A 16,890-nucleotide genomic window follows, 5' to 3' on the forward strand; every position below is an offset into this window, starting at 1 on the left:
GATGAAGGGGGACATGATGGATAAATGGATGGATGGGATAAAGGAAGGGTGGATGCAAGGATGGATGGATGGATGATGGATGGATGGATGGATGGATAGTTAGATGGGTGGATGGATGGATGGATAAATGGATGGATGGATGGATAGATGGATGGATAAATGGATAAATGGATAGATGGATGGATGGATGGATGGAAAGATGGATGGATGGATGGATGGATGGATAGTTAGATGGGTGGATGGATGGATGGATAAATGGATGGATGGATCTACAGATGGACAGATAAATAAATGGGTAAGTAGATGGATGATGAGTGGATGGATGGATGGATGGGAGAGAGGTAAGATGATGGATCAATGGGAGATGGATGGAAAGAACTGATGGATGAATGGATGGAAAGATGGATAGAAAGAGGGGTAGACTGAAGGAAGGATGGATGAATAGGATGGATGGACGGATGGACAGACGGACTGACTGACAGATGGAAACAGAGACAGGAAAACAGACACAAGATCAGTGCAAGTTGTGCATGTGACTCTGCTTAAAAGGACTAGAGCCTGGGGGTGAGCCCAGCTCACAGCCGACCTTGGGGACTCTCAGAACCCTAAAGCCCCAGCCCCCTCAAGAAGTGACGCAGAGGAACATGGCAGGTGGGGGACCGGCCCCAGGCTTTATTGAGTAGATTCCGGGGAAGGGGGGACAGGCAGACCATCACCCTGGCCCTGGAGCCTCCTCTTCTTGCCTCTGCTGCCCCCCAGGGCGGGCCTGGGCCACTGGGGCCTGGGTGCCCTTCAGCTGCTGAGGAAGCAGCCCCGCTTGTGCCACTTCTGGTCCCGGATGCGGCGCACAGACTGCAGCTGCGGCTGGTTGGCGTCCCACTCGTTCCAGTGGCGGTACTCACCCCGCTCGAACACGTACTGGCGCCCACGGTAGCCGGGGAACTCGTAGCCAACCCATCTGCCGGGTACCAAGGTTGCGGTAAGGACGGTCAGCCTCCTGCCTCCAGCCAGACCGAGGCTTTTAAAGCCGGCATCTGACCATGCTCTCTGCCTGCCTAAATTCCTCCCTGGCTCCCCAGTGCCCTCCGGATGAATTCAAACTCCCTACCCTGCTCACAGGTCCTTCACCAAACATCTCAACATGTCTTCTCTACACCCCATACTCCAACCTCTCTCATACTACTTTCCTTGAAACGGAGTGTCTCTGAACCCTTACACATGCTTTTCCTTACGCCTGGAACACTCTTCCTTGCCTCATCCATATCCCTCTCCCCTTTCATTCATCTTCTTTACGTCTCGATTTGTATGTCTCCTCCTCCAGGAAAGCCCTTGCTGACGTCCCCAGGCTGAATCAGAGAGCCCCTGTGAGTCTCCCATCGCAATCCTGGTCACAATAAATTGTGAATACCTGTCTCCTTGTCTGTCTCCCCAGCAGACTAAAATTCATGAGGGCAGAGGCTGTGTAATTCTTGTTGCCCCCATATTATACACATAGAAATGCTCAGTACAAAGTTGTTGAATAAATTACTATCAGGGAGGAGTGGCACCTTTTAAGGCTCAACCCCAGATCTCAAGCCCACAGAGTGAGATGTAGTCACTGACAAAGGGAAAATGATCCTAAGATTGCATTAACAGAGATATTAAGCCTAGAAGGAGGGAGGTGATGTACTACGCACTCTCCTGTATACTATTCAGGTCATATCTAGAGAACCCCTATGTCACTTCTCACCCGGGTAAGAAGGGCAAGGACTGTGAAAGGAAACAAACAAAAATGCCCCTGAGGATCAATTCAAGGGCCTGGGGAGGTTTGGCAAAGGAGTGAAGACCTAGATAGGGACAGGTAAGAGCAACAGATTTCACTTGATTTAAAAATAAAGATAAAACTTCCGACAAGTCAATGCTTCCTGGAAATCTAATGGTTATGGAGGGTGAACAATTAGCCATTCCCATCATGGGCGGCGCCCCCCCCCCCCCCCGCCCCCGCCATGCCTGGAGAGGCAGGGAGCGTCCACTGTGTAGGAAACACAGTGAACAGAGATTCTATTTAGAGCCAGAGGGCGGGGCAGGGGCAGGAGTGGGGGGTTGGGTCCCTTACGTCCCGTTGATGGCCCGGATGCTCGCCACGCGGTCCTGGAAGCCATGCGCCCAGAGGCTGGGCACGTCGTCATCCACTATCTCCATCTTGCGGCCGCTGAAAGCTGGGCTCTCAAACAGGTGCAGCTTGTGATCCGGGCCATCCTGGGGGCGAGATCACGTGGTGAGCCGGCGGCCCCTCCCACGCTCAGAACAGCGCTTCTGAGACGTGGGAAAGAATCCAGTCACCACAGAATAACGCCTACCCCCGAGCGCCCCCTGCCCGAGGGAGGGGATTCAGGAGATGCCCGCAGGAGGGACGGGAGGCTAGGGAGGTTCCTCCAGAGCCAGCCTCCTTGGGAATCTTAGAGCCAGGGAGCCATGAAGCCGAGAGTGGGCCTTGGGGCTCCTATTAAAACTCCATCATTTAGCAGCTAGGAAAGCCGAGGCACAGAAAGGCCGGAAGGAGATAAAAATCAGTAAGGCAGGAGGATTCCCTCCTGACTAAACCAGGTTCTGACTGTGGTCTTCTTAGCTTTCTTCCCACTGTAGCATCAGTGACTGTGACAAGAAGAAAGGGCTGGAGCAGCCACGGAGGGTGGGTGGAGCAGGTGGGGGTGGGGCAGAGCAACATTTAAGAGTGTCGCTGTGGATCGAGTCCCTTCCAGGTGTCTGAGGAAGGCAGGTGGAGAACCCGAGCTGCTTTGCAATTACTTTCTGAAGTTACTTTCCCGGATGCGTTGCTTTAAGGACAATGCTGGTCTGGGACTGGACCATGTGGCTCCTGATTTTAACAGGGTTACAGAGGGAAGTGTCAGTGCTGTGCTGGCGAAGTCAAGATGTGAATCCTGGTGTCCCGGTCCCCAGCTCAGTGGCCACTGGACCATTAGCCAGCTGCTTCTCAGCCCGCACAACCTTTTAGGTCAGAAATGATGACGCCCCTTCCCCAGCCAGGTCCGTACCAGCCCGGCCCCCAGCTAAGCTTGCACAGTGAGCCTGCCTGACCCAGCTCCCAGCCGGTCCTGCTTCTAGGAGCTCCCTCAGATGGGCAGGAACTGTACTCACGATGTGCAGGGGCCGGAGGGACAGGAGGCTGTCGCTGTGGTGGCTGTTGGACCAGGCGTCCCAGCGAGGGTAATCCCCCTTCTCCAGGACAAACTGCTCGCCACGGAAGGCCCTGCGTTCGAACGCCAGCCACCTGTAGGAGGAAACCGGCCTGGACCCGCGTCTCCTGAGGGAAGGGCCCCCAAAGCTGCTGACCTTCGACCTTGAGCCCTCCCTCCAGCCCTACCACTGATCCCTGGTCCAGGTATGAAAGGAGCTCCCGGAACATACTGGCCGCTGAGACTCTGAGCCAGAAAACCATCCTGGGAAATAGTGTAAAGAATCTGTTTTACGTGCAGCCTTTGTGTGGGTGCTCAGGAACCTTCTTAGCACAATGCCTGGCACCTAGTAGGTCATCCAAAGATAATTCCTCTCCTTTCTCCACCTCTTCCTCATTATTATTGTTATTATTGTATTGTTATTTATGTGCACGTTTCCATTCATTTTCACAGACACTCTCTCTGAAGTACGTGCCAGTGTTATCCCCATTTGACAGATGGGAAAACTGAGGCCAGAGATGGGAAGGGAGTCGCCTAAGACCCCACAGCAGACCTAGACCTGGAACCCGGACCTCCTGACCCCCGGAAGGCTCGGGGCTGTGAGGAGGGGGCTGGGGGCCCAGGTACTCACGGCCCAGACTCCACTTGGATGGAGCCCACCTTCTCCAGCAGGCTCTCCGTCAGGTTGGGGCACTCAGCCGAGAGCTCGCACCGCTTGCCCTGGAAGTTCTCCATTTCGTATACGATCACCTGAAAGGGCAGCATCCTGAGCATCCCAGGGGCGTGGAGCTCCCAGGGCCACCCCTTTATCCCCTCCCTCTGCAGGGTCCTCCTTGGGGCAGGGCCAGGAGGACCATCCCTCCGTTCCATCTGCTCTGCCTTGGCCGTGCTGGGATCCCAGCACCGACTGCAGGCTTGCACTGCCCCCTCGTGGCCACATGTGGGAATGTCTCCAGGAATCTCAAACCAGGATTGCAGCTGCTATCTGACCCCAAACTAACAGGGTGAAATGACCCAGGGGAAGGAAATGAAGCCGCTTATGGTTAGGAGGGAATGTGGGCCCCGTTTTAAACATTTCAAGAGAGGCCAGAAATCCGTATTTCCCTTAACGTGGAATTTCCCTGTGCCAACGAAGGAAACAGCAGCTCGCCACGTCTGAGTTGACCTTCACCTGTCCCACGCCCAGAGAGGGAAAGACTGCAAAGGAAGAGGAAGGTTTTGCCTCTCTTATCCACCTAGAAGCACAAGTTGTCTTTGCAGAAGGCCCCTGAGTTGCATCTGTTCTGGTCATTTTATAGAAAGCTCAGAAAGGGTACTTGTCCTGGGCTGCACAGCAAGTTAGGCAGAGGAACCAGGATTCGGTAAGTCGGCTGGCTCTTTTCTCCTGCACGCTGCTATGGAGGAGGCCCACGGAGCCAGGGAGGGCCTGTGGTGGCATCTGCCTTCCAGGCGGGCACTGCCTCTGCGGCTTTGCAAAGGCCTTTAGAAGTCCCTAGACCAACCCTGTGGTCCCCCCAATCCCAAGACGAGGAAGGCCTCTTTTCTTCTCTTCCACTCTCTTTAAAGCCACCAGCACAGGGCACCTGGGTGGCTCAGTGGGTTAAGCGTCTGGCTTCGGCTCGGGTCACGATCTCACGGTTCGTGAGTTCGAGTCCCGCGTCGGGCTCTGTGCTGACAGCTCGGAGCCTGGAAGCCTGCTTCGGACTCTGTGTCTTCCTCTCTCTCTGACCCTCCCCCGTTCGTGCTCTGTCTCTCTCAAAAATGAATGAACATTAAAAGAAAAAAATGAGAACCACCAGCACATCCTCAGAACTGCCCCCACCCACAGTTATCCCTTTAGTCAACCTATCCTCCAACCCCATCTCAGGTTAAAGCCCCCAGGGAGGCTCAGAGAGGGGAGAGCCAACAAATTCCAGCCGTCGGAATTCCCCTTAGCTGGCCAGGGCAATGGCCTTTACATTTAGCTCTAGCGCCGGCTCGGGGGGCCGAGACAGCGAGCATTGTTCCATTTTCCAGACGGGGCTCTTGAGGCCCAGAGGAGCCAGAGAAGCGGACTGAGGCCAGGCAGGAGAGTCCGAGCCACGTCTCCTGAAACCCCTGGGGCCTCTGTGCCCCACTGAGACAGGCTGCGTGTGTCCAGTTCCGTTCTCCAGATGAGGACACAGGAGAGAGGGTGCAGTAAAGGCGTGAAGGGAGTGAGGTGTCTTTCTGGCCCCCGATGGCTGGCAGGGGTTTCTCTTTCTGGAGGCCGGCTGCCTGCTGGGGAAGCTGACCCTGAGGCCCAAGAGCAGCCCCAGGCCCGGAGCCGCTGGGACCCCTTCCCGCCCCGTACCTTGTAGCTGCCCCCAAGGCCGCCGTGGCTCTTGCCCGCTGCAGCTTGCTCGGGTGCGCCATGCTGTTCCGCCATCTCGCCAGGAACGCGTCTGGTTCCAAGCAGAGGAAAATGAGTCACGGGGTGCACCGGGACGAACGAGGTACGGATGAGATTGAGGTCAAAGATGAGCTACAGAACCTTTTGCTGCTTTGGGGGACGTGGTCGTGACTGCACTGGGTCATTCAGTCATTCGACAAACATTCACTGAGCACCTATTATGGGTCACAGGACTGGGCCTGGCCCCAAAGCGCGTCCCCCTCCCCCCTCCCCAACTACTCCCCAAAACAGGGTTCTTCAAGCTCTGTGTAGGCACACCACCTCCGGACCCCGGCCAGAGGGTGGGCTTCCGCAGGGTTTCTCTACAGGGATCTCTCCCACCTCCACGCTCTGGGCTACGGTCTTCTGTTCATTCGTTACTCTGTTCACCCAAGATTCCAGGAGCACCTGCTCAGTGCCTGGCCTGGGGCCGGGTAACCCGGATGAACGGCAGACTACAGACTGGTGGGAGATGGGCAGACAGACAGATATCCAGAGAATGCACGATGCAGGACCAGATCCCGGGACACCTGCTCTGGCCCGGTTTCCAGACGTTTGGTGATTTATTCCATATGCACTTATGGAGCACTTACTGTGTACCAGCCACTTAAAGACACAGACACAGACAGACCGTTCCCTGCATCCCTGTGGGGACCGTGACACAAAACACAGGCCCCACAGTAGTCACGTGGGAGGATTCTCATGATTGTCCCGCGACACACACAGGGGACTGTTCTCCAGTTTATCAGCACACACGCATGCACGCAACTTGCACACACATAAGCTCCCGTGGTCCTTGTACACAGTCACATGACACCCACTGTACACGATGGCCCCCCCCCCACCTGTCACATACACACACCATGCCCATCTCAGACGTCCGCAGTGGTCCACAAGGCACACACATCTACACCCCGCGCCTGACTGCCCCCCACCATGGCCCCAGCGCCCCCACTGCTGGCGGGTGCAGCTGCGGAGCCCATATGCTCTGGACACAGGCCCAGGGATGCATATCCTACAGGATGCTTGTCCTGTCTATGCCTGGCCTCAGCAGGTCACGGGGCCTGGCCCAGCTCAGGGAGGACCCTCAGGGTCCTTGGCAGCCCCCAATTTGTTCACCCCCCTTCCTCAGCTGCGCTTAGGAGGAAGCCTAAGCACATGCCCGGGGACTCTTCCCTGGCCACCTCCCTCTGATATCAGTTGGGCTTGGTGGCTGGATCGGCTCCTCCCTCTTGGCTCCAGCCTTTAAGTGAAACCCTGGTTTGTGCAGGGGCCAGCCGTGCATGCCCCAGGGAGATCCCCAAAGGTCTGGGCCTGCCGGGGCAGCTCTCGCCTCCCCTCCCCTGCCCATCCCAGAATGAACCTGCTGCTGTAGCCTCAGGAAGAACAGAGGGGCCAGCACCGTCTGCAGACTCAGTCTGCCTTTGCTCGGAGCGTCCTATTTATGGGCGCTTTTCGACAACCCAGCACATCCCAGCCTGCTGAGGCAGCGCCCCGTCCACCCGATTCCGTTCGGGCCATTTCACTCCAATAGTGGGCCCAGGGAGGCCCCAGTGCTTGTGTCCTCCGCCATAGCCCCTGATGGCTTCCTGGGGGCAGACGGACCTCATCAGCTTTGTTGGAAGCCTGACAGCGCCGACGGGCGGGCATCGGGGTGTAAAGCTCTCCAGTGCCCCCCAACTCCCTTTCTTTGGCTTCCTGGAGCCACCACCTTCCTAATCCGCTAAGTGACATTTTTGGAATGATACCAGTTCTTAAAGCGAGGGGCCCCGGAATCAATTTTCCCATGTGCCATTATGGCCTAAATTTTAAGTCAGGTCATCCTAAACATAACCCCCAAATTGGGTGTCCACGGGATGCTGTAACAGACCCAACAAAAATTTATTTTCTTCATATAGAGGCATATATGGCTAACAGCTACCATTTATTGAAGATCTATTATGTGCAAGGCTATGTGCCAACTTCATGAACATTATGTTTAATCTTCACCCAGCCTGCCTGCTTTCTTCCTTCCTTTCCTTCCTTCTTTCCTTCTTTCCTTCCTTCCTTCCTCCCTCCCTCCCTTCCTTCCTTCTTTCCTTCCTTCCTTCTTTCCTTCCTTCCTCCCTTCCTTCTTTCCTTCCTTCCTTCTTTCCTTCCTTCCTTCCTTCCTTCCTTCTTTCCTTCCTTCCTTCTTTCCTTCCTCCCTTCCTTCCTCCCTCCCTTCCTTCCTTCTTTCCTTCCTTCCTTCTTTCCTTCCTTCCTCCCTTCCTTCTTTCCTTCCTTCCTTCTTTCCTTCCTTCCTTCCTTCCTTCCTTCTTTCCTTCCTTCCTTCCTCCCTCCCTTCCTTCCTCCCTTCCTTCCTTCCTTCTTTCCTTCCTTCCTTCTTTCCTTCCTCTTTTCCTTCCTTCCTTCCTTCCTTCTTTCCTTCCTTCCTTCTTTCCTTCCTCCCTTCCTTCCTTCTTTCCTTCCTTCCTTCCTTCCTTCCTTCTTTGAGAGAGGGGTAGAGGAGAGGGGCAGAGGGAGAGAGAGAATCTTAAGCAGGTTCCCTGCTTGACACAGAGCCCGATATGGGGCTTGATCCCACAGCCCTGGGATCATGACCTGAGCCGAAATCAAGAGTCAGATGCTTAACCAACTGACCCCCCCAGGTGCACCCCCCACCCAGCCCTCTTTAGGGAAGGAATTACGATCCCCATTTTATAGATGATTCAGAAACTAAGTTCAGAGAGGTGAAGTCACTTACCCAGAAGCACACAGCAGAGAGGTGGAGAGGCTGGCTTGACCCAGGGCCCAGATCTTAGCCTCAATAGAAATAAAGGCAGTCATGATTGTTACCTTATTTATGACCCCCAAGAAAGCCCCCCCAAAACAAACAAAAAAATGAAACAAAAAACAAAACCCAAAGAGACAAACAGAAGCCAAAAACAAATCCAAACCAAAACCCTAGGCCCATACATTTTTAAAGTATGATTAATGATGGTTGGGAGACTAAAATGAGGAGAGGGCCAAGGAGTGAATTGTCAGGAAACAGGGGTTGGTTTTGTTATTTTTGGCTAAAATCCTCAAGTTAGCCTAGAGCCCAGTGACCCCGCGTCCCTGGAGATGGTGATGGAATGCTGGGTGGCAGCTGCAGCTGGCCTCTGGAAGCAGGTGACCTCGGGGGCGCTGCTGGAGGTCAGAGCCACATCTGCAAATGGACAGCCACGGAGAGATCATGAAGCAAAACACTCAGACTGGGGCTTTCCTGCTTCTGTCCGTGGAGGATCCTTCTGGGCAGTTCAAACCAAGGGACTACTTCCTGCTGGCCATCGTGGGACCCAGAGCTGGTTTTGCCCCCTTAACTTGGGATGCAGTCACCACCTGCTAGGGATCTAGGGGGGAAGGTCTAAGGGGGATCTGGTGTGACTTCCTCCCATCCGATCCTTTAGGATCTCTGGATCCTAAAAGGACCTACTGTGTGGCCCAACACTTTCACGTGCCACGTTTCCTCCGCCTAAAGTTTCTCAGTATCGGGACTATTGCCATCGGAGGCCAGTTAATTCTTGGTGGTGGGGGGAGCCGTCCTGTGCCCTGCGAGATATTGATCTGCACCCCTGGCCTCTACCCATTAGATGCTAGAAGCACCTCCCGTCCCTCTTTGTAATAACCAAGAATGTCCCCTGTCTTTGCCAGGTGTCATCTGGGGCCACTGTCCACCCAGTTGAGGACCACTGGCTAATGCCGCTATCAGCACTCCCACAGCCGGGAGGAGGCAGAATGAGGATTCAACCCCACGTTGAATGGAAATCCTGCTTTGTCTCCACGGGTCCCCTTTCCCAGGACCTCAGCCCCCCCCCTTCCTGCCGGTGGCCCCCAGCTCAGCACAGACAACAGACCGACTCAGCTGGTGCATGCATGGGAGAGTCCATTCATCCGCACACTGACACACGGAGTTCTCCAGTGCAACTTGCATCGAAGCTTTATTTGCTATTTTCATAGTCTGAATGCAACATCTTTGTACATGCAAAGGTCATCGTGTTTAATGGCAGCTGGCCAGATTCCCAACTGCTCTTCTGTGCGTATGAAACCTCTTTACAGTTACAAAATATAAAAGCACTTGTAGATATCCAATACTCTGTGAGGTCCAGGAAGCCCCCATTTGTTTTAACGTTAAAAATATAAGTTTTTCTAGATGAATTCTCAGTCACGCGATTAGAGACTCTTTTTGGGATTGGATAAAGTACCTGTCGTCCACCTTCTGTTCAGAACCCCTAGAGCTTGTGAATTCATAAGGCAATTGCAAGAACACCAGCAGGCCGGTTTAACTTACCTATACGCAGGACTGGAGTTTCTTTCCTACCGTGACTCAAATATCTCAGGAAGGGACCCAGAAGAAAGGCTAGGAAAATATATAGCGGATTTATATATATTTCCACTCCCTCCATCTTACAAAGTGTTTTGAGGATCAGATCCATCAGGGAAGTACATCGTTTCTAGGATATTAGTATGATTTAGGAAACAGCACAGTACAAAATTATCTTCCATAACACAATATATTATTTTTGAGCCCCCTATTTACAGGATCTATAAGGCTATGTGAAATGAGACCAGTAAAAAGCTCAAATTGTTCTTTAGACAACAGCATTTTTTTTTTGTAGGCGTGACACCACTGGAGATTGTCAAAAAAAAGGGGCCAGTCGGATTCATAGAGGGAGATGTCCCGGCACCAGGTTGGACAGTGACTATTTAAGAAGATTCGGGGAGAAGCCGATTGATTTTAAGGGTTAGCGCTCCAGGAACCTGAGGCTGAGTCTGCAGAACCCAGATTTCTGCACCCCTCCCCACAGGAATCAATCCAAACAAAAGAAAGCAAATTCTAGACGGGTGGGATGGTGGGAACCAAAGGACAGAGGGTGGCGAACACCTGTCACACTCGCATACTGACTGGCTTTCTATGTGGCCCTACATTTCCAGAACCTCGGCTTGCCCAGAATCCCAGTGGGGTTGACTCATAGCACAGCAGAGCCCGGAACCGTGGCTTCCTAGGTGGGTGTAACCCAAGGTGGACTGCCTTCCACATGTGGCGTGGGGCCTACCTGTTCCAGGTGGCTCCCTCCAGGTCAGTGCTGTCCCTCCCACCCCACGGAACCATGGTGCCATGGGAGTTTTGCTTCCATGTTTAATACATGGCGGTGGAAGAAAGGCACAATTGAGGCTGTAGGTTTCTCCATTATGGTGGTGACTTTGCCACGGCGTGAATTAAGGGGGGAGGGTATCCCCCATTGGACAGAGATCTTCTCCTGCCTCTACTTCTCCCCTCAGGCTCACCCTGAAATTCTAGGGACAGGAACCTAGCTTCCTGTGTTAAGGGACAGGATTATGGGGCAGGGAGAAACACAAGGATTGAGGGGGAAGAAACAGAAACTGATAAGGGAGAGGCAGGGCCTGCCAGCATTCTCCTTGGGAGGGACACTGTCTTTTGTGCAGGCCCGAGTCGCCTGTGAGAAAGTGTTTAGTTTGGGAGGCGATCTGGCCATGTCCCTGTGGGTTTTCAGCTTTGTGATTATGCCTAGCTCCTGGGGCAATCTGGGGGTGTGACAAAGACATGTACAAGCATAAATGGACGAGGCAGTTCACAGCACCGGGTGGGAGCAGCTGAGCTCTCCTGTGGGGAAAGCACATCAAGGGCTTCCCCCCAATCCCTTGCGCAGCCCCTAAACTCTGGGACCTCAGGCCTGTGCCTGTTTCTATTCTCGCTCCTTAGCAATGCCTAGAGTTGGCCTCACTTCCCAGGACACACAAAGGGAAACACATTTGTCTCACAACAACAGATGACTTGGCTTGTCCCCCTGGAAAAACTCCCCATCTCATTGTCCTTTTCCTGAATCCTGGACAACCTGAGGCTGTCGGGTCAGTGTCATTCAAAACCCCCAACATCGAAACAACGATGAGTTCACCAGAATTTGTCTGATGGCACCAAGGAATTCCCCACAACACTGATTTTTGAGGTCTCACCATGGGATTTCACAAGCCAAAGGCCTCTGTTTCATTAGGCAAAAGACCATGAAGAAGGGGACCCACTGGAGGGGAAAAACACACAGACTTGATCAAAAGACCAGCCATCAAAATGCTGACGTGCAAAGGGTGTGTGTGTGTGTGTGTAGACAGAGGGAGAGACTGTGCGTACATAGGGTTTTGTGTTCAGTATAAGGCTCTCATTTAAGGAGAACCAAAGGCCCCCAGGAAGGCGGTTGGATGAGGGCAGGTGACTTGATTGCATACAAATGGTTAAGGCATATTAAGTTAGTTTTAGAAGACACAGATATCCAAAGGTGGCCCAGGCAAACTCAAGAAACTAGCATACAACTGTCCACTGAGCGCCAGAGCTCACTCAGTTTAGAAAGAGGAGAAAACCAATGACACACGTGCCCAGCTATTCGCAAAAGTTCCAAAGCATCAGTCACTTCTAACATCATTGCGCTGGTCATAGTGGGATCCAGAGCTCATGGGGAGCCTGCAGGGAGACGGTGGCTCCTGACCCCCTGTGATGGTCGTTTGTACAGTGGAGAGGTGAGGCTGCTCTCGTCACTTTCAGGGGGGGCGGACTTTGTACATCCTAATCACGAAGGAATTAAATGGATTCTTATTTCCAATCAAGGTGTGGGAGGATAGGCAAAAGATCTCCAGATTAATCTCACGTTCAAGTGTTCTTCTTTCCTGTTGGATATACTGGGCTACAACAGAACTGAACCTTGGAAAGTTCTGCATGGGTGAGTATCAATATTCTCATTGAACTGAGCAGGTAAATTCCTACTGTCCAAAATGGCATCAAGGGACCCTTCCCGCCTGAAGGAAAGACAGACAGGAGCCAGGAAGAGTCAAGGTCACAACATGCGGAGTGTCTTTAAAGGGAATCTATTGACCTGGAAAGCCATTGCATCAAAACTGTTCTAAAACATTAAGTGGATCTAAAAAAATTTTTTTAAAAAAAGGAAAGGAAAGGGAAAGTGAAAGGGGAAAGGAAAAAGGAAAATCACAAAGCAGCAGTTCCTCGACGCATCCCACCCAATGCCCCAGAGAACTGATTGACCACTAACTTGGGGAATGAAAGGAATTCAAATTATTACCAAGCAGGGCCAAACCTCTAGACACAGATGCAATGAGGCTTCCAGATGCAAAAGGTTGGGTGGGTAACATGGTTCAACAACTGCCCATCAGTAGCCAAAGTTCAGCCAAAAGGACTGGCGGGGGGGGGGGGGGGGGGGAAGGGGGTGGGGCTTCGGTCCCTGTCCGTGGTGCTGAACCACAACTGCCCTCCGGGGCCCAGATGTTTGGCTTAACCTGAAGAAACAGGATTGCTCTTCACCCCCCACACCCACCCCCCAAGAGAAGGAAGAGATGGTAAAGGGTGAGGGAGGAAGAAGAGATGGGGAGACACATGGAGACCCCTGGAGACATGGCCAGGGGGAAGGATGGTATGGTATGTTTTGACACCCTTTGCAAATAATAGATTTATCAAGAAAGATTTTCACATCTTGGGAAGTCAGGGGGTGGGCGTACATGTACTCAATCCCCATATATAGCCTTCCATATATAGCCTTAGGAAACTCAGCCCTGGCACCCCCTCAGCGGTCACAGGGTGCCCTGTGAACGGCCCAGGCAAGGTTGGCACAAAGTTTATGGCGACTGCAGGCATGGCAGGTGGCCAGTCAAGCATATCTGGGATGTTTGCGGGAGGCTTGGGTTTCAGAGGTGGAGGAGGCTGGTGTTGAGAATCTCCAAAAAGAAAGACGATCCCCCAGAGGTCCTGGAGATTCCTGGGAGTGAGCTTAGTGCTATCAAGAAAAAAAAAAAAAAGAGGCAAGGTGAACCTTATACTTTGTCACCTAGCATCCAGCACTTTCGTCCAGAGAAGAGTTTCAGCAAGACCCTCACTTCCTGCGTTTGGACCTAAAATAAGCACTTGGTCAGGTGGAGTTGGCGGGGGATGGAGGAGTGGTAGAAGGAAGAGGTGAAAAGAAAAAAACAGAACCCCCCATTCATGCATTTGTTCAAAGACCTATTTGGAAAGGTTCTTCCATGCCGGCAGTGCGGGTTATGTTCAAAAACGACTGGAGATAAAGATTCTCAGGGCAGGTCTGATGTTTGAGTGAAAAGGCACTGCCATTTGGGCTGCAATTCATGAACATTTGAGGCCAAGGGACAAAGGTCACTCCATAGAAATCAGAGCTCAGATGGAAAGGAACCAAGAAGATTGGTATACAAGGGTGACAATTAGAATTTGTTTTAAAAGCATCGGGTAGGGACGAGATAACCTGAGATGATCGAATATGTCAAGCAAACTCTTCACATATCTTTCCTTCTGCTCTTTAACATAAAAAAACATATGTACATATCTAATTTCAAAGAAAATTGGCTGAATTATTGCTTTAACGTCTTCTAAAGCAAACAAAAAAGACGTATAATGAGACAGGTCAACTATGCACACAGCCCTGCTGAAAGGATTAATACACTGCAAAGACGTGTGTGTTTAAAAAATTGGAACTGCTGATTCTTTGAGAGGGAGGGAGACAGAACTTGCCAAAAAAGCAATCAAAACCCCAACCCCGTAACACTGCCGTGGACCACAGTTACAGCAGGAAACGGATGGTTTCTTCTTCCTTGGAAATATGCTCTTGAAAGAGACCTGCCCTGGGGTTGGAGGACGAAGTGCTTTCACAATACAGGTGTTTTTCCAGAACCCAGGGAGATGGTCCAGCCTCAAACCCATGTTCCTAGAGTGGTGTCTAAAAGTAGGTAGAAATGCACATTTTTATGGAAAACACAAAACCACCAACATGGACAATTCTGGGCAGCCTGGCTTCGTTCTCAGCCTGAAGTGCTGTCTGGGGGGACGTGCAACTGCTTGAGGAGGGTGGGTCTTGCCGCCCTGATCCGGGGTGAGCTTGCGGAGGGCCAGGAGGCCCCAGCCGGTGTTCTCCACCCAACTGCAAGGGCCCAGGCAGGTAACCATGTGCAGGAACGAATGGCAGCAGTGTGGCCTCGTCTTCGGGTTCTGACAGTTAAGGCTTCTGTTCATTAGACGTGGCAGTGTCCCCTGTCTGGAGAGGAAGAGACAGTCCTGACGTCAGCAAGGGGAACATGTGACCCTATGTGTCTCTGCCATTAAGCCTTAAAACCTTTTCTGGGTGTTCTCCAAGACGGCCATCCCCACAAGCCATAGGTTAGGAAAGATGAGTTTGGAGTTTTGTTTTGTTTTGTTTTTTGGAGGAGTGGGGTGAGAAAGGTGGCTGGTGGTCAGATGCAGTGGAACAAATGTGAAATTTAGGGTCAGGTCAGGATTCCAGCCTCAGTTTCCTCATATGGATTTCTATGAGTTTAACTGAGATATCACATGTATAGCCCTAAACACAAAATAAACACGGGCTCTGATTCCTTATCTAAAACTGAGCACAGATTTAGATGGGAATTTAGAATTGCGGGGGGGACGTTTATTATACAAACGTATATACATGCATCTATGTATTATGTAACATACATATATATTATGCAAAGCCCCTATCACACCTGCAGTGTAATGTAAAGACATCCATGCAGGTCAGGTTTGCCTCTAAGTAGGTCATGAAAATGCTTCGTTGTCGGTGTCTTCTGGATTTGAGGTTTGTGGGTAAGGGGCTGGCGGGTCTCCTGTGCTGCTCATGTCAGAGCAGACTTTTAGGGAGCATGAACCACACACTCCTACCCCTAGGACTAACCACCGGCACTTTAGTGCATCTTTACTGAGCCCTGGGGACCGCTTGGCAACATGGACGCGATTAGCCCATTTTACAGATGGGGAAACTGAAGTTCGAGATCTGAAGTCATTTGGGACCTGCACTGGGGCATATCGAATCATCTGACTTTTTTAATCTTTTTTTTTCCAAATTAATTTTTAATTATGCAGGCTGTATATGAATGCAAAAACTGGGGACATTTTGGATTAAGCTAATCTCTGATGTCTCACCATTCCACTTTATGAAAGCATTTTGAGATGCAGTGAGAAGAGCTAGCCAAGTGCATGAGCCCAGAGCCCAGGTTTATCTGGCTCTTCCCCTAGGCTGTCCACCTGGGTTTTTTCTCCTAAGAGGAAACAGGTCACCACAGCCCTCTTTATACGAGCCCGGAACACCCGCACCCATTTCCCCTTTTCTCTCCTAGGGTCCAAAAGTCTCCAACCCTTTGCCTTCTGGCCTAGGTTCCTGACTCTGCAGACTGCAGGCTCTGTCCACGTTCCCCCACTGCGCCCCTTCATACCTGCTCAAGCTTGGTTCTCATACAGGCTTTGCCTCTTCTTTGATTTCAGCTCCTTTAACCACTGGGGAGAGGGCTCTTCCGACCTGAAACCACAAAGCCAGTGAGAGTCAAGTGTGAGCCAGACTGAGGACTCCCTGCAGGCGGGGCTACGCGGTACCAGACTCCAAACCCTCTGTGCCGAGGGCGCCGCTGAGCTGGGTATTCGCAGGTACGAAAGGTGCCCGTGTTAACCTGACTGATGAGCAAGAAACGGGAATCAAAGTGCCCAACAACGAGGAACATTAAATAAATCGTGGTATGCCCATTCTATGAAATAATCTGCAGCTGTGAAGTCATTTGACACAATTATTTCCATCCATCAATCCATTTGTCACCCAGGCGTGTCTCCATCCTTCTAGCTCTCCACCCATGGAAATGCCCATGATGGTTATTTGTATGTGCCAACTTGGCTAGGCCACAGTACCTAGGTATTTGATTAAACCTTATTCTAGATGGTTCTGTGAAGGTATTTTCTAAAAAGAAATTAGTATTGGGATGGATGCCTGGGTGGCTCAGTCAGTTGAGCGTCTGACTTTGACTCAGGTCATGATCTCATGGTTCGTGGGTTCGAGTTCCACGTCGGGCTCTGTGCTGACCGCTTGCTCAGAGTCTGGAGCCTGCTTTGGATTCTGTGTCTCCTCTCTCTGCCCGTCCCCCGCTCACATTTTGTCTCTGTTTCTCAAAAATAAATAAATGTAAAAAAAAATTTTTTTTTAAAGAAATTAGTATTTAAAAAAAAAAATCAGTAGACCTTGAGTAAAGCAGATTACTCTCCATGTTATGGGTGGGCCTCATCTAATCAGTTGAAGATCTTAATAGACAAAGACTGAGCTCCCCACAATTCTGATAACAGACTGCTTTGGGGACTCAAACTACAACATTGGTTCTTCCCTGAGTCTCTAGCCTACTGGCCTGCCCTATGGATTTGGAAGTTGCCAGCATCCACAATCGTGTGAGCCAGTTCCTTAAAATAAGTATCAATCTCTCTCCCTCTCCCTCTCCCTCCTTCTC

At 51.7% G+C, this 16,890-nt stretch overlaps 2 protein-coding genes across 6 annotated transcripts in view; both read right to left on the reverse strand.

Moving 5' to 3' along the window:
* Nucleotides 1-657: 657 nt before the first annotated feature.
* CRYBB3 (crystallin beta B3) lies at nt 658-5,708 on the reverse strand. The gene is made up of 5 exons (XM_015080465.3): nt 5,509-5,708; nt 3,808-3,926; nt 3,139-3,271; nt 2,096-2,238; nt 658-958 (listed from the first exon to the last, which is right to left on the reverse strand). Exons 1-5 carry the CDS (start codon nt 5,581-5,583, stop codon nt 793-795), a joined length of 636 nt encoding a protein of 211 aa, XP_014935951.1. The 5' UTR covers nt 5,584-5,708; the 3' UTR covers nt 658-792.
* Nucleotides 5,709-9,500: 3,792 nt separating this feature from the next.
* Nucleotides 9,501-16,890, reverse strand: part of KIAA1671 (KIAA1671 ortholog) — a 202,077-nt gene continuing 194,687 nt past the window's right edge. For all 5 annotated transcript variants that reach the window (XM_053206231.1, XM_027050831.2, XM_053206233.1 and 2 more), the window contains 2 exons: nt 15,841-15,923; nt 9,501-14,648 (listed from right to left, as the gene is read on the reverse strand). In XM_053206231.1, coding sequence (XP_053062206.1) covers nt 15,845-15,923 — 79 coding nt within the window. In that variant the 3' untranslated portion in view covers nt 9,501-14,648; nt 15,841-15,844. The remainder of the gene's footprint in view (nt 14,649-15,840; nt 15,924-16,890) is intronic.

This window comes from Acinonyx jubatus, chromosome D3, assembly GCF_027475565.1.
Source record: "Acinonyx jubatus isolate Ajub_Pintada_27869175 chromosome D3, VMU_Ajub_asm_v1.0, whole genome shotgun sequence".
Classification (NCBI taxonomy): Eukaryota; Metazoa; Chordata; class Mammalia; order Carnivora; family Felidae; genus Acinonyx; species Acinonyx jubatus.

What these genes read in the sequence shown, in the direction of transcription:
- CRYBB3 (XM_015080465.3), bottom strand. Translation starts at nt 5,583, where the DNA reads ATGGCGGAACAGCATGGCGCACCCGAGCAAGCTGCAGCGGGCAAGAGC. An exon ending in ATCCAAGTGGAGTCTGGGCC is followed by an intron (nt 3,272 to 3,807) that starts GTGAGTACCTGG and finishes TTCCTCCTACAG; the next exon opens with GTGGCTGGCGTTCGAACGCA. An exon ending in ATCCGGGCCATCAACGGGAC is followed by an intron (nt 959 to 2,095) that starts GTAAGGGACCCA and finishes GGTACCCGGCAG; the next exon opens with ATGGGTTGGCTACGAGTTCC.